The sequence below is a fragment of the Erpetoichthys calabaricus genome, chromosome 9 (genome assembly GCF_900747795.2).
Source record: "Erpetoichthys calabaricus chromosome 9, fErpCal1.3, whole genome shotgun sequence".
NCBI classification, from domain to species: Eukaryota; Metazoa; Chordata; class Cladistia; order Polypteriformes; family Polypteridae; genus Erpetoichthys; species Erpetoichthys calabaricus.
In genome coordinates, this window is record NC_041402.2 from 72,136,266 (window position 1) to 72,163,063 (window position 26,798).

At 40.9% G+C, this 26,798-nt stretch overlaps 1 protein-coding gene across 1 annotated transcript in view; it reads right to left on the reverse strand.

Moving 5' to 3' along the window:
* cdh16 (cadherin 16, KSP-cadherin) overlaps positions 1 to 26,798 on the reverse strand; it is a 175,563-nt gene that overhangs the window by 75,499 nt on the left and 73,266 nt on the right. Inside the window, exons 10-11 of the mRNA XM_051932212.1 lie at positions 26,387 to 26,611; positions 23,993 to 24,069 (exon numbers count right to left, since the gene is read on the reverse strand). Of these exons, the coding sequence (XP_051788172.1) occupies positions 23,993 to 24,069; positions 26,387 to 26,611 (302 nt within the window). The remainder of the gene's footprint in view (positions 1 to 23,992; positions 24,070 to 26,386; positions 26,612 to 26,798) is intronic.

Sequence of the window (26,798 nt, forward strand, 5' to 3'; positions counted from 1 at the left end):
ATGCAGAAACAATTCAGACCTCTTCATTTTCTGCACACTTTATTGCTAATTTAATTTTAAATGGACAAATCTGAGGATTTTTGCCCATCATTCTGCATGTAATAACCCATAATGACAACATGTTTTCAAAAAAGGTTTGTAAATTTATTAAAAATCAAAAACTGAAATCCCTCTTTAATATAAGTATTATTTTATCAAGGAATCCAGTGCTTACAATAAAAATACTCATAAAATTAAACCACAACTGCTACACTGGACTTGTTTCAGTCATCAGCACAGATCAATATATTCATGCATTTTGTGTTATTCTGTTACCAGAATAAGTAAGTTGTATTATTAGAACTTACAATTCCTTTCCAATCCTCCTGTGTCCAGTGTCTGCACTGCTCTCAGGGTTAGAACTTGGTATGGTGTTCAGCACTACAGAGTACTTTCTGGTATGTTCCTCTTTCATTTAGACAATTATACTAACTGACTGCTTATTTGCTACTCCTCACATAAACTTTTATCAGCTCTATCAGGCCTTTTGGGTGATAGGTCATTGTTAATACCCTGCATAGTACATGGAAACCCCAAAAGAACTGCTGATAATGACGTACTGCTGTTGGTACGTTTGCCATACAACACCATGGCATGTTCAAAATCTCCTCGAGCTTTAGTTATGTTCATTCATCCTTTGAATTGTACACATGATCTGTTGAATCCTGTCTACCTGCTTCAAGCAGCATTGCCTGCAGTTGTAATGGCATGGCTGATAAACTAACTAGTTATCTGGCAAGGGAAGGCCATCTAATAAACTGGCCACTCTCAGTTTATATGACAGAAATTAAGTATTATTTGGCTAATAAAAAATATGTGAATAAATCATTCTGTTCATTAACTACGGCTTGGGACACTTGGCAAACGCGTTACTCGTATTTACCTAATTAGAAACCTGCCAGATTGAAATGGGGTACTGTATATCCAAAATCTGAGAATTGATAAAGATTGTATTTTTTTGGGTTGTTGCTAGATTTTTACCAATCTATTTCTCAGTTTTACCACTTACCATAATCCAATACTTGATATTCCATGTTATATCAAACGACTCCCTTTTGATACCACTAAATAATATATTAGAGTCATCTATAAATAAAGAGTGAGCTAATCGGACTGCCAAGTGCTCTCTCTTGTTTTCACTTAAGAGGTTTTTGTGGTTTTAGTGCTAGTTTTATAAAGGTTAACAGAATGCATAAAGAATGCAGCTTTGTTATTACATCTTAATGCAGATAAATGGAAAGATAATGAAAGATAAATATTAATGGAATGAAAAGGTAAATGTATTTTAGATGGCTTTTATGTTAATATTGTTAATAGACTGGTAATGTGTATTTAAGGCAGTACGATCTTTTGCATTGCTGCTTCATGGCTCCAGGGCCCTTAGTTTGAAACTTGGTCTGGAAATGAAGTATATAGAGCTTGTATGTTCTCCTCATGTCTGTGTAAGTTTCTGTTTGTTTAGTTCTGCTCACCACCTACATCTCAAAGGTGGGCAGATTAAGTTTATTGGCGCCTAGAAAACTGGTCCAGTATGAGTATGTAAGTATGTAAGTGCTCCCTAATGCAACCGTCCTCTGAGCTGCTCTCACTCAGTTAGTGTGCAGACATTTCATGAATCTCAGTTTGCCATTTGTATGCCTCCGTCTTTCCTATTTTTGTATGTGTTGCTTATCGTTTTATTGTTGTTTTTATTTTTAACATTATGATGTTCATGTTACTATGCTTCTCTTCTTTGGAGATTTATATGTCTTGGTGTTGTAGGGGCTCCATTCCAAACCTCCCTTTAGTTAATTATTGCTTATTTATTTTATTGTATTTTGTAAAGTGGTTTATTATTTTTTATATAACTTTCTTTTAGTATTTATTTTCATTAAGTACTGTGATGATGTGAGATTTTATATACAACTTGTGAATATTTTGTATGTCTTTATTTGTAATTTAGGTAAAACAATGTAATTTAGTGTTTAACCCCAACCCCCCCCCCCCCCCCCCCCCCCCACCTTAGTAATGGGCCTGTTTGAATTTTACAACAGGATTTGGGGGATGTGTGTCTCTTAAACCAGTTTGCCAAGTGTTTCTTTGCTAAAGTCATTTCTAACCCCCGCAAATAGGCTAAGGTGTACTTTAACATATTGTTTGGGGGGCAGGTGTTAAGATGTTTTATTCCCCCATTGGTCTGAGGTATGGCTGTTTGGCATTGGCTTGTCTCAGAGGCCTTTAAGTACCATGATGTCCTATTGGCTCTAGGGGTTGGACAGAACATCTATAAATGTATGTGTTTAACCTCACAATCTCTCTCTTACCAACCAACATATGATGAAGAAGTATCTCTCTCTTGCTAACCTGTGATGATGAAGACAACACAATGAAGAGCACAGCTCAGCAGCCATTTTGAACAGACATGTGGCTGAAAGCTGAGCACCAATGATGCCTTAACTAGAGACATTTAAGTAACTGCAAGTCTGTGTGCCGCCTGAACTACATATCACCATTTAATCAGATTGTATGGTTGCCAATATTCAAATGTACTTTGCATTTTGTTATTATTTATGAATATTATCAGTAATACATTATTTTATGTGTAACTTAACTTCTGCTTGTCTTTTTACTACATCTAATTGCCTGAGGTTATAGATATAGAAGGGAAAGTGAGGATAAGTTATGTATATACAGTAATACCTTATAAACAGTGGTAAGTCTGTGAGATTAGGCATTCTAAGGCTACATATTAATAATACAATAGGGGAAAGTAGAGCAATATATATTGCCCTACCAAGACAAAACAAGTACTGTACTCTCCTTTTTGTTAATTATATTTTGTGAGATTCTTTTATTGGTTTTGTAACTGTTTTTGGTTATTTCGTTTACAGCTACATTTACAATGCATTCATTTAGTTGACGTTTTCATCCAAAGTGCTTTACAAATAAGGTCAACATAATCGAGTCAACATTAGTTGGGAGTCTATTTTGAAACAAATGCTACAAGACTAGGTTGCAAATAGTGAATGCTGTTGACCTTACAAATAAGCAAATAGAGCAATTGAAGCACAAGACTAGATAACCTTACCTTAACTGCAAAAAGAACCAAGCATCAAAACCTATTAACAATCAGGAAATACTTGAGCCACTATTTATGGACTATGCAATCCACAAGGTAACCATAGGGCCATTGAGTGAGGGTCTCTGTGTTGTTGGTGTCTATTTCTTACTGCAATCAGTACTGAGGTAAGTTTTGCATTTTAAATTTAAGTGTTTTTATAATGCTTGACTTTTCATTAATTGGCCTTTTGAAAGTATTGCCTCTTAACTCTTTGATTCTTCTTTCTTATTTAATTTTTGAATACTTTTGTAGTAGTTAACCAAAACTAAAATAAGAAAACTTAGTCTGAAGTTTAAAATTTGGTCAATACTTAGAGACAAATTTCTGGCATAGTACCAATAGATGACAATTTAAATACAGTAATCCCTCCTCCATCGTGGGGGTTGCGTTCCAGAGCCACCCGCGAAATAAGAAAATCCGCGAAGTAGAAACCATATGTTTATATGGTTATTTTTATATTGTCATGCTTTGGTCACAGATTTGCGCAGAAACACAGGAGGTTGTAGAGAGACAGGAACGTTATTCAAACACTGCAAACAAACATCTGTCTCTTTTTCAAAAGTTTAAACTGTGCTCCATGACAAGACAGAGATGACAGTTCAGTCTCACAATTAAAAGAATGCAAACATATCTTCCTCTTCAAAGGAGCAAACAAATCAATAGGGGTGTTTGCCTTTTAAGTATGCGAAGCACTGTGGCACAAAGCTGTTGAAGGCGGCAGCTCACACCCCCCTCCGTCAGGAGCAGAGAGAGAGAGAGACAGATAAAAAAATCAATACGTGCCCTTTGTGCTTTTAAGTATGCGAAGCACCGTGCAGCATGTCACTTCACGAAGCAGCTGCACAGAAGGTAGCCAACGTGAAGATAATCTTTCAGCATTTTTAGACGAGCGTCCGTATCGTCTAGGTGTGTGAACAGCCCCCCTGCTCAATCTCCCTACGTCAGGATCAGAAAAAGTCAGCGCAAGAGAGAGAGAGAGAGAGAAAAGTAAGCTGGGTAGCTTCTCAGCCATCTGCCAATAGCGTCCCTTGTATGAAATCAACTGGGCAAACCAACTGAGGAAGCATGTACCAGAAATTAAAAGACCCATTGTCCGCAGAAATCCGCGAACCAGCAAAAAATCCGCGATATATATTTAAATATGCTTACATATAAAATCTGCGATAGAGTGAAGCCGCGAAAGGCGAGGCACGATATAGTGAGGGATCACTGTAAAGACTTAAGTGAAAGGGTAGTCAAAAGAACAAATATTGACCATAACAAAAAGGTCAACAAAGTCAAAGAAACAGGAAATGTAGTCAAGTAATGAGAGTGAACAGTCCTAACTGTAACTAAGGTGCATTTCTGTAACTATATTCATTACAATTTTTCCCACTAGAGTTTGTATTTTAATTAAATTCTTGGGCACCAAAAGTAAAATGCCACCATCTTATAAAGAAATGCAGTTATGACATAACAAGTTACACGACTGTCAATAGGCATAGTGACTGTAAACACCATGATCACTGCCATGCAGAAATAAACAAAATGACAGTGACTATGATTGAAAACAAAATATACAATGGCACTGCGATGTCACAAAAACATCACAAAAATAAAATGAAAACATAATAATCTTATGAGTAATAATAAAAAATATACATGTAGACAAGCGATTTTGACATTTTGCCTTTATTGTATTTGTAAACTACTTTGTCCCTTCTTTTTTATTGTATTCTTGAATTATTTGGTCTGTTTTTCATTGTTGAATTGGAAGAGGTTAATTGAACTCTACTTAAGTTAAAATATAGTTTTAAGCAGGTCACATGATATGTAGTCTCACAGGGCCAGACATGATTCTCAAATAAGAATACATGTCTGAGGAGAACCCATTAAAAATATGCAGTGAACAGTGGCAGATCTTGCTCTGCAAAGGCTACATCCACAGAGTTTCTTCCTAAAACACCTGCCTCCAATTTTTCCAGTCTGTCCATTTTACACCACCACCAGTGCTGCAATATCTTTATGTCATTTTAACTATTGCATCGCTATATGGCATAACAACAGCAAATAGAGTTTAAATAAGCATTGTGGTCTATGGATATACAACATGTTAAAATGCTGCGGCTATTTTGCTATGGCATGTTTGCATTTCCAATTAGACTGTAAAGTTGAATTTCTTTAGTTATTTGTTTAGATGTGCAGCCTTGTCCATGCTTTACTGGTATTGTTAAGTATATTTATTGATTTGGGAGTTTTGAGTACTGAAATCTGCATCTCCTGTGGCTCTTTGTTATCAGTTCTTCTAATGGAAGTCCTTTTGACAGAGTGTGACACATTGTTTACTTCAAATTCATAACCAAGAGCACACCCAGCACCTGTGACAACATTCTGTTCACTTTTACAATTCATCCATTGATGCTGGAAAATACCAATGCATAATCCCTTGCATTGGATACTGTTTATTTTTAAGTCATGTAATGTGCTCTTGGCACATGCAACACACATTTATACGTCTAATAAGATTTTTTAGGGGACCTTCGACTATGGGCAGTTCATTGCTGTCTGTTGGACCAGGTAAATTATGCATTTCAACATCACCTCCCATGATTTGAGTGCCGCCTTATTGAGGTGTTGGATTGGGTTAGAAATGTGACACTCAGTGAGCCATCTAATTGTTCCTGCCAACATTTAAGCCAGTTCACTCATGGCTGTTTCCAGAAGTATATATTATACGTCTGTCTTCAGCAAGGATACATGATATGTGACATGTGACTTTGTTGCTGTGTCACTATAATATATAGCAGTACACATAAAAGCTACTTTTCACTTAACGATTTTGTAAAGACTTTATGGTTTTGAACTTCGGACTTTAGTTTTCACTAATACATTTTTGAGCTTAGATGACTTGTATTTTTCACTTCTGCCCTACCCAAAATTATGCATCTGCTCACTCCTTTCACCTAGTCCATCCACTGGTCTTGTTCTTTTTCCATCTCAGCATTCAGCAGGACTATTACTATGTCTCGATGGCACTCCTCTTTATAAAGAATCACAAGACTGCTAGATGTCGTTTCTCACCACTCAGCTCTTAGATATCTGCTGTTGTTCAACTGTATAATTATTTTACTTTCAGTTTTCCGTTGTATCAAAAATTGTGCACTTTGAATTTTGTTTTCTGTTTATTTTAACTTTCAAACACATCACAAAACATCATATTTTAAATAAATAATAAAAATAATACACAAATAATAACAATTAACCCTGGACCCCAAAACCCTCTAAATTGTGTTATTGAACTGTGATTGTAATGGATTGGCACCAAGCCTAGAGATGGTTTCTGATGTGACCCCAGTAATACTAAAATTGGATTAAATGAGTTCAGTTAGATACTGAGAATTTAGTAAATTAAACCACTTAAAAGGTGGGGTTGGGAGACCTACTGCCAAGGCTGGTAGACAGCTGTAGCTTGCAGTCTTGTATAAAACATACTGTATATTTGCCTTCTTCTACAGTCATTTTCTGCTGAAGTCTATGCGTCTGTATAAAGGTACCATTTTATCATAGCATGTGTGGGAAACAGCCCGGACAAAGACAGACGGACATCGTTATGTCACCCAACACATGTTTATTTTGCAATACAGTAATCCCTCACTTATCGCGGGAGATAGGTTCCAAGGCCGACCGCGATAACTGAATTTCCGCGAAGTAGGGACACCATATTTATTTAATTATTCAACGTGTATTTGGACGTTTTTAAACCCTTCCTGTATTGTTTACAACCCACCCTTTACTCTATTAATAACAGGGACAACTGCTAAGCAATATGAAATCGGCAGATAAGTTTACACTTACTGTATAGCGAAGTACACGTAGCTATATATGACATGATGATGGTGATGAATATGCTGCGCAGTAAAAATGATGACGATGAAGGTGATGATGACTTTTACTGCGCAGCCGATGACTTTATTTTACGTCTCTTCAGACGGCGGTGCCATTTCCTGGGGCACCTCCTCCATGGTTTCCGAATTTGTATCTGTAGTAGTAGTAGTAGCAGTAGTAGTAGGAACTGGCTCTTTTTTGTGAGGCTGCAAAAACATTGTGATCAGCAGTTGCTGCCGCTGCTTCTTTTTCCGGTCTAAGAGCAGCTTGTAGGCAGTCATGACGTCGTCGACCTTGTTTCAAAGATTCCTAAAGCAGATTCCATCCAGACTACTGCCTTATCACGTCCACTTGCAACTCGTTTTGCACCCTGGTTAAAGGACACTGCAGCCGTAGATCTTATATGCTTTTCCTCCTTTTTAAATAAAAAGAATCGTGGACTCAACTATGCTGTAATGGTGTAGCTGTTCCCTTCCTTCAACATATCCAAAACTTTTACCTTTTCTGCAATCATTTGCATCTTCTGTTGGCACTTGGACACGGCCCCTGAAGCAGTAGCACGTTAATGCTGAATGAGTGAGATGAGACTTCCTGGTTAATGCAGCACTCCGTCGCTGAGCCAATCAGCAGCACACAGGAACTTAACTGTGTGCTCTGATTGGGTAGCTTCTCGGCCATCCGCCAATAGCATCTCTTGTATGAAATCAACTGGGCAAACCAACTGAGGAAGCAAGTACCAGAAGTAAAAAGACGCATTGTCCGCAGAAACCCGCGAAGCAGCGAAAAATCCGAGTTATATATTTAGATTTGCTTACATATAAAATCCACGAAGTCGTGAATCCGCGAAAAGTGAACCGCGAAGTAGCGAGGGATTACTGTATGTATAAAAATATGAAGCACACAACCCAGTGCCGCAGCACCAATCACCCCACAAGTCCAGGCCCTTCCACAATGTCTTTCCTTCAGGCCGCCTCTTTCCTCTCCCAGACCTAGTCCTCTTCCACCCGACTCCAGCCCTGAATGAAGGGAGGCGGCCCCTTTTATAAGCACCCAGATGTGCTCCAGGTGTTTCCCGGCAATCTTCCACCGACACTCCCCAGTGTGGTGGAAGTGCCGACTTCATCCCCGGAAGCACTCCGAGTGTCCCTGCTTCTCTTCAACCCCAGCACTTCTGGGTGTGGCGGAAGTGCTGAGGTCCAGGGCTGCCAAGGCATCCGGGCGCCCCCTGGCGGTGACCATGGGCCCCTACAGGGTTGAGCTTCAAAGCTCTGTACCCGTGGCCCCCAAAGCAACCAGGGCAGTCGCTCCCTCGTGGTCTGGAGGAGGCACAAGCCCTCCTCCAGTCCTCCTGGGCGTCCCGGCTGGGTACCACCCCCAGCCACGTGCCACACATGACATTCTCAAATCATATAAGTTCAATTCAGTGTCAAGGAGACTGGAACCTATCCTAATGCTAGGAATCAACAGTAGAAAGACTTCCAGCCCGTCACAGGCCACACTTATAGTCACCAATTGAATAACAAGCATAGGGAAACAACCAGAGGCAATTTTTCTTTAAAAAACTAAAATGAACAAAGGGACTAATGTTCAAATTCCACACAGGCACTAATTAAGCTAGCATCTAAACACAAGTCTCCTGAGGAGTAAGGCAGCAGCGGTAACCACTATGTCATCATGCTACCTTTGCTGCAAAGAGCATTAAATAAACTGTTGTTTTTGTAACATTCATCATCCAGTGTACTAAAATGAGTGAACAACAAAGTGTTAAATGTGTTCATTTTGTTGATTACAGCTCAGTGCATTAGCCTCTCAAAATAGGTCCAGTGAAAAAGTTTTAGTTTGTCTGCTGTTCCTTTATAGAAGTATTACAGGAGGAAGAAAATGACAGAGGAGAAAAAGCTTAGAAAAGCAAATGGGGTTTTTAGACAAATATATGTCTAACATAACTGCACTTCCATTTCTCCTTACAGAGTCTCACGTCGACTTCTTTTCAGAGATGATTGTACATTGCAGTCACCTTTGTGCTGTCGCAGAGATGACTCATAGGGAGGCAAATCAATTCTCTTCACAATCACCTTGTGGAACAAAAAAAAAATTGAAAAATATCCAAATTTTACTGTGTACTGTATACCTTTTATTTATTTATTCCCAAAATGCTTGCCCTGCAGTGGGGATTTCATGTATCACATCACTTTTCTTATGATGTGGAGGAGAAAGTCACAGAAGCTATGATAATTTTACTCATGGCTATGCCAGTCTTACATATTCAAGAAGTATAGGGATCCTGCTTGCATGGTGATGGGGGAGATATTGTAGGACTACCACTGGCTATGATGAGATGCGCTTGATGAATTCGCAATAAACCCCAGAAATGACCTTAGAAACAGGAATAAAGTGTTATGCTCTGGAGTGGTTTGCAGCTACTGTAAGTGTGATGTAGTATGGATAGGATTAGCACCTTCAAATATGATTTCATTGTTCTCCTTTAGAAAGGAATGAATTGCTCATTAAAGGTAAGGGGAAAGCAACTGATTTAAGATGGAGAGCTCAAGCACTTTGTGATCTTATTCATGACTGAGATCATAAGACTGAACAGTGAATTGGTGCACAGGAGAAATTTTTCAGATGTTGTGCCAGATCTTGGTGGTTAAACAATAGCTAATTTCTCTGTCTAAGCTTTCAATTTACCCATCAATCCATAGACTCATCCTGACCCAAAATCACAAGCTCTGGGTAGTGAACAAATGAAATGTCTACTAGAAGCCAAAATAAGGCATCTAAAAATTGCATGGCTTGCTCTTCTTGAGAGGGCTCAAGGAAGGAATGCTATTTTTTTGAAATGAGAGAAATCAGAGGTGGTTTGGGCATAAACTTAGCTATACTTACAGTTGGGCATAAAGTTGGGATGCTACCAGAAGAGGGTGAACAATGCACACTCCACTGGGAACCAACCAAAGGATAAACATATGATACCAAGGAAGGAAATGAGTATCTTCTCACTAGCCAGAGAATGTCTGGGAATTCCCCAAAAGTAGCTGAAGACTGTTGCTGTGCCACAGAAATTAAATTCACTCAGCCTGCATGACTGGTTTGATTTTAGGTGGAATGGAATAGCAGAGGGTGGCACGGTGGCGCAGTGGGTAGCGCTGCTGTCTCGCAGTTGGGAGACCTGGGGACCTGGGTTCGCTTCCCGGGTCCTCCCTGCGTGGAGTTTGCATGTTCTCCCTGTGTCTGCGTGGGTTTCCTCCGGGCACTCCGGTTTCCTCCCACAGTCCAAAGACATGCAGGATAGGTGGATTGGCGATTCTAAATTGGCCCTAGTGTGTGCTTGGTGTGTGGGTGTGTTTGTGTGTGTCCTGCGGTGGTTTGGCACCCTGCCCGGGATTGGTTCCTGCCTTGTGCCCTGTGTTGGCTGGGATTGGCTCCGGCAGACCCCCGTGACCCTGTGTTTGGATTCAGCGGGTTGGATAATGGATGGATGGATGAAATAGCAGATAATCTGCATTCACTGGCCACTTTATTAGGTACACCTTGCTAATACCAGAATGGACCCCATTTTGTTTCCAGAACTGTGTAATTCTTCATGGCAAAAACTTAACAAAGTGCTGGAAACATTCCTCAGGTATTGTGGTCCATATTGACAAGATAGCATCAGGCAGTTGCTATAGATTTGTCAGCTGCACATCCATGATGCGGACCTCCTGTTCCACCACATCCCAAAGGTGCTCTGTTAGATTGAGATCTGGAGACTGTTAAGGCCATTTGAGTTCAGTGAACTCATTCTCATGTTCAAGAAACCAGATTGTGATGATTTGAGCTTTGTGACATGGTACATTATCCTGCTGGAAGTAGCCATCAGAAGATGGGAACACTACGGACATAAAGAGATGGACATGGTCAGCAACAATACTCAAGTAGGCTTTGGCATTTAAACAATACTCAGTTAGTACTAAGGGGTCCAAAGTGTGCCAGGAAAATATCCCCCACACCATTACAACACCACCACCAGCCTGAACTGTTGAAATAATACAGGTATGGATCTGTGCTTTCATGTTGTTGACACCAAATTCTGACCCTACCAGCTGCATGTTGCAGCAGAAATCAAGACTCATCAGACCAGACAATGTTTTTCCAGTCTTCTATTATCCAATTTTGGTGAGCCTGTGTAAATTGTAGCCTCATTTGCCTCTTCTTAGCTGACAGGAGTGGCACCCGATGTGGTCTCATGCTGCTGTAGCCCATCTACTTCAATGTTTGACATGCTGTGCATTCAGAGATGCTCTTCTGCATACCTCGGTTGTAACGACTGGTTATTTGAGTTACTGTTGCCTTTCTAAAAGAATCAAACCAGTTTGGCCATTCTCTTCTGACCTCTGGCATCAACAAGGAATGTTCGCCCAGAGAGCTGCCACTCACTGGATTTTTTTCCCTTTTTCAGACCATTCTCTATAAACCCTAGAAATGGTCGTGCATGAAGATCTCAGCAGGATCAACAGTTTCTGAAATACTCAGTTCAGCCTGTCTGACACCAAAAACCATACCATGTTCAAAGTCAATTAAATCACCTTTCTTCCCCTTCTGGTGCTTGGTTTGAATTTCCGCAGGTTGTCTTGACAATGTCTACATGCATAAATGCAATGATTTACTGCTATGTGATTGGCTGATTAAATATTTGGATTAACAAGCAGTACCTAATAAAGTGGCTGGTGAGTGTATAATCAGTCAAATCGTTACAGAAGGACCAGGACAGAATTCAGGCTTGAGAAGATTTGTTGCTGATGAAATTTAATAACAGTAACTGAGAAGTTATACATATATGAAGTAAATTGTTAGATCTGAATACACAATGGGAGGTTTGTAATTTGAAAGTAGACCTTATAAGAAGGTGTAATAGTGGGCTTGTTACTATCAACACCTAGACAGTGTACAGAAGCCATTACAAAGGCTAATAGGATGTTAGGTAACATATCATGATGTGTAGAGTACAGTCAACAAGGGTAAAGCTTAAGCTACATAACACTGTAGTAAAATCTCATTTGGAGTACTGTTTTCAGTTTTGATCTCCACACAAAAAAGATGTAGCAGCACTAGAAAAAGTCCTGATTCCAGGACTGAGCAGTATGAAATACACTTAAAAAGTAGTGTGTTAGAGACTACTGTACTCTGTGCCATTTTGTAATCATTTGGTGAATCGCATTGATGAGCTTTGTTGGGCTGAATGACTTGTTCTCATCCAAATTGTTCTGATGTTCTAATTTTCAAAACAGCTGGTCTGTCCAACTCAGCAGGTACTATAGCTACCATGATTGTCACCAGGAAAAACAGGCAGAAAGTAAAGTGAAGCTGTCGGTTTTAGCTCTTTTGTATTCTGTTCTGTCTGGATACGCTTTGCTTAAAAATAAAGCAGCTGAGAATGCCCCTGGTGCATTCATACTTCTGTACTACCCTTATGAGATACCATGCAAATCTTCTAGAAAAGATTTTATTAATAATATCATGCTTCAGAGTGTGCTTACAGAAACTAATTTGCCTCCCTTCTTTGTTGTAACATCAGGACTATATTGCCTTAGTGCAACTGCACTCTCTATCCTCAATGCATACTTTTTTGTGAATACATTTTATGAATACATTGACTAGGTTGGCAATGCATGACAGACTAATGGATATTCAGTATATGCATACTTGGCAGAGTGTGTCACTTTAAGTGCTTTTGGAGATTAGCAACCTTGGAAGTCAGAACCTAAAATCTTTTTCAACACATTCAAGCAAATGCACAGACAAGGATTTGAGAATGAGAATTTTAGGACAGATAAGGGATATTTATATATATATATATATATATATATATATATATATATATATATATATATATATATATATATATATATATATATATATATTAATGCAGTTATGTCTTGATAAGGATACTTTTGGGATGCAAAGTGAATTTGAAAATGCTGATTAGACTGCAGTGTAAGAGCTGCCTAAGCAATTTACTACCGATGAAGGTCTATATTTTCTTCTGTACTGATGCAATGCAAAATAAAACAAGAATTCTGTGGAAGGTAATAATTTTGTCCAGGTCGCTAATAGTATATTATATGAAATATAACATGACTGATTATAGTACTTCACTATTTTGCCATTATTTTGCATAATACTGGAAATAAACATAGTTCTGATTACAAACAAAAATGCCCACACTTACTTATACCATGTCAGTTTAGAGTTGCATATTTGGTGTAGGATGTGGGAGGAAAGACAAATAACTAAAAACACTAGCATGAACGCTCTGTTGCTGTCTGAATGAGCAAGCATTATTATATGGACTGTGACTAAACTTAACTGAACCCAGGTCCCAGGTTTGAGTACAATGACTGCTAAGTCACCATGTGATATGGAAATAAACTTTGACAAATTGGTTGGTGTATCTGCTTTAATATTGTGAATAGGCTGCTTTTTACTAGAATCCTTATAGTGATAATGGTTTAAAAGAAAAATTCCTACTGTAACTTTTTAGTCAACATACTGTATAATAAGTATTTTCATGCTTTCTCTGCTCACTGCAAAACAAGTCAGAACCAGTTAAAAGAGGAACCACTTGAAAGTAGTCATCTGAACTGCCACATAAACCACAAGTACGGGGGCAATATAAACATTTTACCCCAGCCCACAGTCACAAGTGTAACACTGAGTGGTAGAAGGTTTGAGAACATAGGCTATGTCTAACCAGGTTTGGTCCAGGACACGGGAAGGGATTTGGCCCCAAAACTATGATGCCCCATTGGTCCAAGGGATACGGTAAGAAAGAGCAAGGCCAGCAAAAATATATGGGGCATGTCAGTAGATGGCTGTCTTGCTCCTTCAGTCAATATCCATCTAGAGACCACAGAAGATAGGAGATCTATTAGCTCAGAAGGGCAAGACAAGAAAGAAAAAGCCGTCCGATATCTATGCACATTGAATCCCTCGACTACTAGCAAGAAGGGCTGCTGTCCGGGTTGCAATGTTGGCAAATTAATTTTGTTTTAGGTACAATTAAGACAAGTAAATTTATACCAAGGTTAAATTTTGAACCTTCTCTCTGCTTTGCTTTGTATCTTACTGTCTGGGAACTAGAGGATTAAATGAAAAATAATAAGTAAAGTCATCAATACACTCAGCCCTGATGTGGCTTCTGTGTGAATACAAGCACTTGTAGAGAGAAAGAGACACAGAAGGCTGTGTTCTGACATTAGGTAAGTGAGAACAAATACGAGAAGATAATACTTGTGTAGGACTATATATTAACCAAGGGAGTACAGACACTCCTTACAACCCTCTATGATGAAATATAATGGTATATTTATAGTGTCCACTAGAAGCTACTCTGATGTGCTCTGACCCAATAACGGGTTTAGGAATGTGAGTAGACTGTGTTTAAAGTACACATACAGGAGCCAATGTTACAATGTATATAATCCGGAAAGAGCCTGAGTATAACAGTCCTCTTTTTCCATGTCTGTGAGTAAAATTATAAATATTCAAGGATCAACATCCCTATTTAATCTTCTGGAAACAGACAAAATAAAGGGATCTCCTTTGTAAATTTTCATAATAGAGCATCGAACCACCAGGACATCTTGGCAGCTTTTCTTAAAGTGTAGCAGACTGTATTGAACACATGCAACTAATATCAGTCTTCCATGAGAAAATCTATCAATTCACAGACTATATAATGCTGTTAATGATACAGAATCATTCAAAACTGCTCAGCTTCTTCAATGTTTGATGGTGGGGACACCAATGGTTTAGACAGTCATGGTCTGCAAATCATGCATTGATCACTTAAACCCTGTAGCAGGAGCCTTTTGTTTTCCTGAAAGAATCTATTGCCATCAGGGCGGAAATGTTTCACCACAAAAAAGGTGATCATTCAAAATTGTTTTATATTTACTGCCTTCTATCACACAATAACTGAGCCACTAGAGAATTTTATTGTGAACAAACATGCATTGCAGTTTGCAGACTTTTTGCTTTGTATCATAATGTGTACTAACCAGCAATCTTCTGCTTGGGTGCCTTAAACTGTTTTACCAAAGAAATTGTATTTCTACCTCTAATATGGGGTTTGTGATTTGGAAAGTGTCCATATCCTCTCTCTCTGCAAACTTTTTGATGAAACGTCCTGCTCTTGTCTTGGTCTGACATTTCCAGAGTTTCTTGTCTGCTACTCCTTACATCACGATCAAAGTTAAGGACTTTGCTTGCAGTTTTGTTCACCTTAGTTCTAACTTCCATGCTAATATTTCCTTAGACACTGTGTCTCTTGAAGCATCATTAAGCTGAGCAGTCTTTCCATTTGAAGCTTCCAGTAACCCATCTCTGAGATCTCAACACTGAGCCATAAAGGCCAACAAAATGAAAAACTGAATGTGTTCAATATTTGTATATGTGACTGAGCATGATGGGATGTTAATTACCTCATTATCTTAATGTCCTTAACCTGTACATAAGCACCTAATTTTAAACCTAATACAGTATGTGTTTCACATTTACTCAAGTGTTTATTTTGTCAGTTAAGGCAAACCTTTTTTAAATTTTCATAATAGGGCATTGGACCACCAGGACAACTACAGTGTGTCTTGGCATAGATTCTAAACACTAAAGTTAATCAAAAGAATGAAGCAGATCATTGGGAGCCGAAAGCCAACTACAAAACAAAAAAATCAAAGAAAAAGACCATTTTCTCATTAACCTACTTTTGCTCTATGGGTGTTATACACATATTGTGAATCTTTGTTTGCTAAATGTAATGACAACATGGAAGAGATGCATTTATAAGCAAAGTAGTGGATAAGCTTCAGCAAACAGACATGAAAGAAAGGATTCTGTTCTGACATGGTGTGGTTTAGTTTGCCTTCATGTAGAAAATATACAGCTTGTCGCTTTTTTAAAAATATACTGTACTCCTCTGTGGCGATGTCAATGAGAGGCATAAATAGAACTGATTTTGCTGGTGGGGCATTGATTACTGTATCTGTTTGACACAGTTGCAGAAAAGAACACAGGTAAACACAGTGATGTGAAAGAGGCTTTAGGGAGCAAAAAAAAAATCCTTTAAAGTTCAAAAAAAATCTTTACAAAGTACACAGATTTTTGTGTTTCACAATTTTAGTGTCCATTTCATGAAATTGTAATGCATTAATTGTTAAAAAAGGAACAAATTACCGAGTCATGTAGTTGATGTGGAATTCTTCACAACTTTTAAAAAGTACAGTATGTGAATGAGATACTGTAGCAAAAGGGCTTAATGAACTTAATGGACTCCTCTTGTCCATCAGCTTCTTCAACTTTTTTGAAGAGTGGCTTAAACTCATATAATTTTATTCAATAACTGGAGTAGAGGTAATTTAGGTAAGTAGCATTCCAGTAAGGAGGCAAAAATTAAAATGCCCAATATCCAAAGTTTACCACATGACCTGTTAAACATGGTGGTGGGGATGTTATGGCTTGGACATGTTTGGTTGCCACGGGTACTGGCACACTTATCTTCATTGATGATGTGATTTCTGATTGCAGTTGCACAATGAATTCTGAGGTGTATAGAAACATCTTATCTACTCAAGTTCCAGTAAATGCCTCTAAACACATTGGACAGCACTGCCTCCTACAACAAGATAATTATCACAAACATACTGCTAAGGCAAGACAGGAATTTTTCAACACTAAAAATGGGAAAATTCATGAATGGCCAAGCCATTCACCCAGTTTAAATAAAACTGAGCATGCCTTCCATCTGCTGAAGAGAAAACAAGCAGGAACTTAAATGGCTACATTAGAGGCTTGGCAGAGCAACATCAGAGAAGATACTCGGCACCTGGGGCCTCATGTATAACGCCGTGCGTAGAACTCACACTATAACATGGCGTAAGCACAAAAGCGGGATTGTGCGTACGCACAGAAAAATCCAGATGCAGGAATCTGTGCGCACGCATACTTTCACGTTCTTCCACTACATAAATCCCGATTTGCGTGAAAAGTAACGCACGTGCACGCGCCTTCTGTCCCGCCCCAACTCCTCCCAGAATTACGCCTCTTTGAATATGCAAATCAATATAAATAGCCTTCTGAGAAAAGACAATGGGAAAATATAAGAATTTCAGCGAATACCAAGTGGAGGCAAAGGAAAAACGTACTATTTGTTGGTTTAAACAGTGGTATAATCAACAAAAGAAAGTTGATCGAGTGACAGAGTGTCGGAGAAACTCGAAAGATCAAATTCACAAAGTCGCACAGTGCCCGAAATAAAAAAGAAATCACATATCAAAGTCGCTGTGAAAAGGCGAGTTGTAGCCCACCGTCTGAGTGTCATATGAAAGCGTATTAGGGTACAAACAAAAAACATAGGCACACAGTGGGAAAAAAGCACGAAATGTCAACTTTAATCTCGAAATTTCTTAAAATCGTTTATTTTACTAGTTTCTCAAGTAGCATGTGAAATGTTTTTTTCTGTGTTTGATCTTCTATGTGCTCTATGTGTGTGAATCACTACGTGCTTCCGTTCTTTCTCTTTCTCCGACAGGGCACAGAATGCATTACATTCGAGATATTACAGCTCTCTGAATAATTAAAATACTGAGATGTATACGTGATATCATTTTCATGATGATAGGAATGAAAGCATGTTATTAAACATGGGAACACGGGGCGCAGTGATTGTTCATATCTCACGCAAGAGGCTTGTTGCACCATGTGTGACCTTCGATGAAATAATTTATTACAGAAGTACTGTCTCTTTCAAACGTACTAACCTCCAATTCCTGTCCATACTTTTCTTTCTCCAATCGCCACACAATCAGCTCTGTAATAGACGTGAAGCCATTTGTAAGCTTAGAACGCCGATTCTTCAAAACTTTTAAGGAACATTGAAATATCTTCGTAGTACATGTTTAATTATTCTATTCGTCTATCCTTCCAGTGTCGCGTCAGCACCAGCAAGAATACAGCGCAAGGCAGGAGCTATCCGTGAACTAGCTAGCGCTGCGGCACCGTGTCCTCACATGTTTAATTATTAGCAATACAGATTATTTAAATGAAGTTAAAGTTTTATCTGTATACTATAAGCAACATATTTTGCTGCATTTCATCTTAAAAATGATATTGTCATCATACGCGCTTTATAAAGTAGCGCAGGTTGTGCAATATTATAACTGTAGTGCAAGTTTACAGTGAGGTGATTGAGTGCGTTTATAGTTCTTGGGATGAAACTGTTTCTGAAACGCGAGGTCCGTACAGGAAAGGGTTTGACGCTTTTTGCCGTGGTTGAGGTAGTGTGTACTTGAAACTGTATACCGATAATTCTCTTTCCGATCATCTGCTGCTGTGATTCACACTCAGATACAGTGATATAAATACTCCGAGTGGTGCAGTGAGAGTAATATGGAAAAAAATGATCCGCAGTGGCAACCCTTAACGGGAACAGCAAAAAGAAGAAGAAGACGCAGTGAGCGTAACAACGCTAAAGCAGTTATGGTATTTGGAATACTATGGCTATTCCCTGGCCCATTATATTGCAGCAGGTTAATTACAATCAGATGTATTACACTAATAAACAATATGCAGTTAATTTCAGTGTATTTATAAAGCCGCGTCAGGAATGTGGAGCTAAGAAAGAAAGGATGAGCACACAGGAACAGTAGTTTGACCATTCTGTGGACCATTATATTGTTACAGGTTAATTACAATCAGATGCATTAAATTTATGAACGATATGCGGTTAATTTCAGTGTATTTGATAAAGCCGCCGCCGTGGATGTGGATCTAAGAAAGGGTAACCACACAGGAACAGTAGCACTGCTTTGACACTGGGTGCCGCCAGTCTGCAAAACCGGGCGGATAAATTGCGTACGCCAAGGTATGAGTTACCGTGGAAATGTGCGTGGCTTTACGCCAAGTTTAGGTTTTATACATCGCGATTTGAGCGTGGAAAGGTTCGTACGCAACATTTCTGTGCGTACGCACCGTTTATACATGAGGCCCCTGGTGATGTCTATGAGTCGCAAACCTGAATCAGTCATTACATGCAAGGGATATGCAACAAAGTACTAAATATGACTGCTTTAATATACCTACCATTGCTATGTCCCAAACATTACAGTGCCCTGAAATGGGGGACCATGTACAAAAAGTCGTCATTGCTACATGCTGTGACCGAAAAGTTTGACAAAATAAATGTATGTACAATATTGAAATCCCCTCCATTAACCGCCACCTTATCGTGGTGGAGGGGTTTGCGTGTCCCAATGATCCTAGGAGCTCTGTTGTCCGGGGCTTTATGCCCCTGGTAGGGCCGCCCAGGGCAAACTGGTCCTAGGTGAGGAATGAGACAAAGAGCGGTTAAACAAACCTCCTATGATGAAAAACAATTTTGGACAGCGTTTTCCCTTGCCCGGACGCGGGTCACCGGGGCCCCACTCTGGAGCCAGGCCTGGAGGTGGGGCTCAATGGCGAGCGCCTGGTGGCCGGGCCTGCACCCATGGGGCTCGGCCGGGCACAGCCCGAAGAGGCAACGTGGGTCCCCCTTCCCATGGGCTCACCACCTATGGGAGGGGCCAAGGAGGTCGGGTGCAGTGTGAGCTGGGTGGTGGCCGAAGGCGGGGACCTTGGCGGTCCGATCCTCAGCTACAGAAGCTGGCTCTTGGGACGTGGAATGTCACCTCTCTGAAGGGGAAGGAGTCTGAGCTTGTGCGCGAAGTTGAGAGGTTCCGGCTAGATATAGTCGGACTCACCTCGACGCACAGCTTGGACTCTGGAACCAATCTCCTTGAGAGGGGCTGGACTCTGTACCACTCTGGAGTTGCCCCCGGTGAGAGGCGCAGAGCGGGTGTAGGTATACTTATTGCCCCCCGACTTGGAGCCTGTACATTGGGGTTTACCCCGGTGGACGAGAGGGTAGCCTCCCTCCGCCTTCGGGTGGGGGGACGGGTCCTAACTGTTGTTTGTGCGTATGCACCGAACAGCAGTTCGGAGTACCCACCCTTTTTGGAGTCCCTGGAGGGGGTGCTAGAGGGCATACCTTCTGGGGACTCCCTCGTTCTGCTGGGAGACTTCAATGCTCACGTGGGCAATGACAGTGAGACCTGGAAGGGCGTGATTGGGAGGAATGGCCCCCCCGATCTGAACCCGAGCGGTGTTTTGTTATTGGACTTCTGTGCTCGTCACGGATTGTCCATAACGAACACCATGTTCAAGCATAGGGGTGTTCATATGTGCACTTGGCACCAGGACACCCTAGGCCTCAGTTTGATGATCGACTTTGTGGTCGTGTCGTCGGACTTGCGGCCACATGTCTTGGACACTCGGGTGAAGAGAGGGGCAGAGCTGTCAACTGATCACCACCTGGTGGTGAGTTGGCTTCGATGGTGGGGGAGGATGCCGGTCAGGCGTGGTAGGCCCTGGAAAAGTCTATTCAGGCGTCCTGGAGAGGAGGGTCCGTCGGATAGTCGAGCCTCGGATTCAGGAGGAACAGTGTGGTTTTCGTCCTGGTTGCGGAACAGTGGACCAGCTCTATACCCTTAGCAGGGTCCTGGAGGGTGCATGGGAGTTTGCCCAACCAGTCTACATGTGTTTTGTGGACTTGGAAAAGGCATTCGACTGTGTCCCTCGGGGAATCCTGTGGGGGGTACTCTGAGAGTATGGGGTACCGGCCCCCCTGATAAGGGCTGTTCGGTCCCTGTACGAACGGTGCCAGAGCTTGGTCCGCATTGCCGGCAGTAAGTCGAACCCGTTTCCAGTGAGAGCTGGACTCCGCCAGGGCTGCCCTTTGTCACCGATTCTGTTCATAACTTTTATGGACAGAATTTCCAGGCGCAGCCAGGGCGTTGAGTGGGTCCGGTTTGGTGGGCTCAGGATTGGGTCACTGCTTTTTGCAGATAATGTTGTCCTGTTTGCTTCATCAGGCCGTGATCTTCAGCTCTCTCTGGATCAGTTTGCAGCCGAGTGTGAAGTGGCTGGGATGAGAATCAGCACCTCCAAATCTGAGACCATGGTCCTCAGCCGGAAAAGGGTGGAGTGCCCTCTCGGGGTTGGTAGCGAGATCCTGCCCCAAGTGGAGGAGTTCAAGTATCTCGGGGTCTTGTTCATGAGTGAGGGAAGAATGGAGCGTGAGATCGACAGGCGGATCGGTCCGGCATCCGCAGTAATGCGGGTGCTGCATCGGTCTGTCATGGTGAAAAAGGAGCTGAGCCGCAAGGCGAAGCTCTCAATTTACCAGTCGATCTATGTTCCTACCCTCACCTATGGTCATGAACTATGGGTAGTGACCGAAAGAACGAGATCGCGAATACAAACGGCGGAAATGAGTTTCCTCCGCAGGGTGTCTGGGCTTTCCCTTAAAGATAGGGTGAGAAGCTCAGTCATCTGGGAGGGGCTCAGAGTAGAGCCGCTGCTCCTCCGCATCGAGAGGAGTCAGATGAGGTGGCTCGGGCATCTGATCAGGATGCCTCCTGGATGCCTCCCTGGTGAGGTGTTCCGGGCACGTCTAACCGGGAGGAGGCCCCGGGGAAGACCCAGGACACGCTGGAGGGACTATGTCTCTCGACTGGCCTGGGAATGCCTTGGGATTCTCCCGGAAGAGCTAGAAGAAGTGGCCAGGGAGAGGGAAGTCTGGGCATCTCTGCTCAAGCTGCTGCCCCCGCGACCCGACCTCAGATAAGCGGGAGACAATGGATGGATGGATGGATGGATGGATGGATATTGAAATGCAGATTTAATTTAACTCATGGAAGAAGGTGAATTGTTACATGTGACAATGAAAAAGACAGAGGATTTCCAAAGAAACTGACTACAAGGTATTTCAATTTTAAACAATCAATATCAATAAGGCCCTCACTGTTTTATCACTGCTAGGTGGGTAAAACTTGTGTTCTCATGGAAAAAATGGCAAATAAATAACCAAATAAAACACTAGGATATGAATCCCTCTAAAATGTCTGTTCAATATCCACAGAATAAGATGGATGAGAAATTACTTTAAAGTTCCAGTAAAAATCCTAAAAAGGAGTATCTTGGATCTACTTGTTTACAAGTTAATAAATTACAGATAGGAAGAGATCATAAAAACTAATCCAGAAAAGGCAAGTACCAAAGCATAAAAGAAAATGAGCAGATAAAACAGGATATTCAGCAGCAGAAGGGAAAAGAGAGGGAAAGACAAGAACCTGAATGTACACTGTGGTCTACATAACTGATTAGAATTTGGATTTACAGCTTGCCTTTTCATACCCATTTATATAAAGTTTACCTTAAGTTCTTATGTACTTTGCTCTGTCTGTTACATTCATTTAAATGCCTTCTCAGCTCTCCTCTGCTACTTCAGAATGACACTGCATGTTGAAACTTCATTGCACAACAGGCCCAAAACCACTTACTACAAATCAGTTTCAGAAGAAGCCAGAACCTACACATATATCCAAATGTTAAGAATTTATAATTTCCAAATAATTTAACTTGAGTGTCTTTAGGTAAACTGTGGTAGAAAATTCCAGGCAGACACACAGGGAATATGCAAACTCTACAGAGAAAAACAGGCCAGATTTTGAATCTACAGTAGGATACTGAAATCATGAGGCAGCAGTACTAACCATCGTGCTGTCACACCATGATCCCAAGATACCTTTTATCTAATCATGTTTTACATACATATTTGTCCAATTCACATTTTTAGGTAAAATGTATTTCATTGTACATCTTTCATAATTTCTGAAGTGTAGTGTATACTTTTTAATGCAATGTTTTAATATCAGATTACCAATGACAGAGGACACTGCAAAATATGCAAACAAGACTGATTTAATAATGTATGGTGAGTGGTTTATGTAATACCTTTCTTCAGAGATTTTCAATAAAGCCACTACATTTTCATACTGTGGTACCCTGCGGGAGTTCATGCCCGGCCGGGATGCCCAGGAGGACCGGAGGAGGGCTTGTGCCTCCTCCAGAACACAAGGGGGCGTCCTCCCTGGTTGCTTTGGGGGACACGGGTACAGAGCTTGGAAGCTCAACCCTGTAGGGGCCCGTGGTCACCGCCAGGGGGTGCCCCAATGCCTTGGGAGCCCTGGACCTCAGTACTTCCGCCACACCTGGAAGTGCTGGGGGGAAGAGTATTGGGGACACCCGGAGGACTTCCGGATACACAGACAGAGCTTCCACCACACAGGGGTGTGGCTACGGAAGCCCTTAGGATACACCTGGAGTCCTTCTGGGGTGTATAAAAGGGGCCACCTCCTTCCAGTCAATGGGAAGAGTCGGGTGGAAGAGGACGAAGCTTGGTGGAGAGGAGTGGAGGCGGACCAGAGACTAAGAAGGTATTGTGAGAGTGGCCAAGGCCTTAAGGGGTGATTGGTGCTGAGGCACTGGGATTGTGCACCTGAACTGTAAATATTATGTACAATAAACGTGTGTGTGGTGAAACCAACATGTCTACCTGTCTGTGTCCGGGCTGTTCCCCACAATACAAATGTACATTTAAGTTGCCTATATGCTACACTGTTAACCTGTCTGCCATCTTTTACTCATAGTTTCAGAAGCTGATTGCCTTAGGCTGCCTGCAACGTTAAATTGGATTAAGCAGATCTGAAAATATTGTACTGTATTTTTTTATTTTCCTATACAATAATGCTTATCTGTAAGATACTTTAAATTTAAGTACTTAACTATCCAAAGAGAATTATTCATCAATGAGTTTATTCTGAATTAAATAATTGACATAGGTAAATGAACCTTAACCCTTGTGAAATTTTGACGGCCAACTATTTTGAACATTTTTAATTTTCGTGGGGTCAAGTCAATTATGTACTGTACATAGCAAGGTGTTGTTTTTTCCTGTGACAGAATGCGGCTGTCAAAATCTTGTGCGAACCCTAGAAAGAGTGCAAGTCCGGAAATCTGGATGGGTGTAATTTATTATGTGGACTTATGTGTCCTGTATGTATTAAACAGTTACAATACCTTTTTTTCAGAGAACACAGGAGGGTTGTTATTAACATCCGTCACATTGACAATGATAGTGCAGTGCCCAATATGTCCTAGAAAGAAAACACAAAGACAGTTTAGAATGGAATAACATATTCTGCGTAACTCACTTTAAACAGAGATCCCATTGAAGTGATAGCCACTGTGCCACCTTAAAGTGTGTTGCTTTTCTGTTAGGTGGTCTGGGTGAGTGTGAAGTCACTCACAGACATAAAGCCACATAAATGCACATTTTAACCTGTATTGGAGCAGCATGCCAACTCCATACAGAAATCATTTCAGCCATGAATCACACCGAGGTGAAGTGCCGTGAGGAAGCAATGTGCAACAGGACAGTTTTTACTTTCTTTTTAATTTGATAAAATCTAACATGTTTCTTATTTGTCAGTCATTTTACCAATTTCATAGATTTAATTTTAAAAATACAACAGTCAACATTTTAAAGAAAAACATATGCCATTTTAAGAAGAATTAAAATAATAATCCCATTTCTTGGTGCTCACTTCCCACTCCACCACTGCTTCAAACAACCCTAACCTGACCCAACCACTTTCAACAATGAATACAACAACACAGGGAACAATGGAGCCCATGTGGAGCAGCAAGAAATGGAGCAGTCCAGCATTGATCCCATTAAGGAAAAGGAAAGCTGAGGATTAGGGCTGTGGCTAGAGCCACTGAGTATCATTTTTGATGTGTTTAAATACTCATCAAAATGCAAAAGTTTAAAAGATATTAAATGTGTAATAAAGGTCAAGACATTCAGCACTGCAGTTGAGTGAAGCTGCTGTGAGGTGAGGTTCTCATAATTCTACACTGAAGTTGCTAGAATTCAATATTGGTCCTTATTAGTCCATTAACTACCATGTAGCCAATTAGAATCATAGAAGGTTGGGGGCTAGAGGTTCACTCAAGGAGACTAAAGAATCAGAGGGTGTTAATCATGGTTGACAGAGCTGACAAGCAGCAGAACGTGACATATGAACTAGAGTTAAGACTTTTAAAAGGCTTGCAGCTACTATGGAGGATGAGGTGCTCTTAGAAGACTTCAAAGACTACTCAATGAGGAAATGATGTTAAAAACGTGCAGTTTAGGATCCTAAGAGCAGATACTGGTGAATCACTCCTTTTAATTTGTTTCTGTGCGGGGAGCCGTTATTCTTTATAGTTGATATCTGTAAGAGTGTATCTTTTGAAGATTCAACTATACAATAATTGCATCATTTTTTTTTTGTCACAGTTTGGGGAGCAGGCTGCCAGAATCTATATTAGCAGTGATGGACACAAAGAAGGAAGTCTTGCAAGACAGGATGACAACTACAAAAAAACAGTCCTGGTGCAAATAAACATTTTTTTATTTACAAAAATACCTTTAACTGGTTCCTTCCTTTTAATTCGGCCAAATACAGCAGGGCAAAACAAACATTTTCTTCTCTTTTCTCCTTGACTCCTCCTTGACTCCTCCCAGTGAGTGTTGTCCAGCTCCTCTCCTGACTCCGACTGAGATTGAGTGGCTTCTTTTATCTATGACCCAGGAGTACTTCCAGAGCTGGGGCTTGGCCCATTAGAAGCACTTCTGGGTTGGAAGTCCCTAAAAGTAAGAACTATGAATTCCAAACAGCTACTCCTGGCAGTCCCAATGGAACCCAAAAGGACAGCTCCATGGGACTACAGATCCCAGTATGCCCTGCAGGTAACTGTGGGGGATTCCCAAATCAGGGATACTTCCATTTGGTGTAATGGAGACAAAAATATTCAGTAGTGTTCATCTCCCCCAGTCCTTCCACTGTACTGGCCTCCCAGCTGGGTTAGGATGCTTGTTTAACTCCAGTTGGGATGCTAGTCCATGTGTGACATCCATTACAGTAGAAAACCACTCCAACAAAACGGAAAACATGCCAACTCCACATTGTTGGAATTAAACCAGAAACCTCAATGTGGCAATAATGTTATTCACTATGTTTTAACACATCATAACATAAAATTCTGAATCCTCTTTGATTCCATTTAGGGTTGTGAGTGGCCAGGGTTCATCCCGGGCAGAACTGAGTGCAGGACAGGAACCAGTCCTAAATTGGACACCAGTCCTTTGCAGTATCCACTCATTCACATAACCACACTCATGCAAGGCCTTTTTCGAAGGCAATCAGTGTTGCACTGTTGTCTTTGGGGATGTGGTTCAAAACTGGAGATCATGGTGGAAAACTCTACACTGACAACAAACAGGCATGAGATTTGATCCCCCGGTACCCTTGAGCCATGAGAAAGCATTGTTAACCATTGTCCCTAGAATACCCAGCTGCAAGTAATATTTTTAAAATAGAATTCAAAGACAGACAGACCAGTGAAAATAACCCAAGCAGTCATTACCTCCTTCAGCTCCATTCATATCCTGTGCAAGCACCTTCAGAGTGTACTGATTTTTGTAACTGAGTAGATGGGGTGCCTCTAATGTAATGCTTCCTGATCCTCCATCAATCTTAAACAAAGGCACTTTGCTTGGAGGAGTCTGAGAGACTATTTGATAGGAAATCCGGGAGTTATCAGTGCTAGGCTCATCAATATCAGTGGCTTGAACGCGGAGAATTTCTGTCCCTGAAACAGAATTGTAGAATTGACACACAGACAGACAGATTTGACAGTGAATTGACTTTGGGCTGTTTGCTTGCCAGCTTGTCTGTCTACATTGTTAGGAACAGCAGTTAGGAATGAGATGGGCAGTGGCAAAAGCATTCGTGAAGGCAAATGATGCAGGGTGCTTGAATAGCAAGAAACTGTCCGA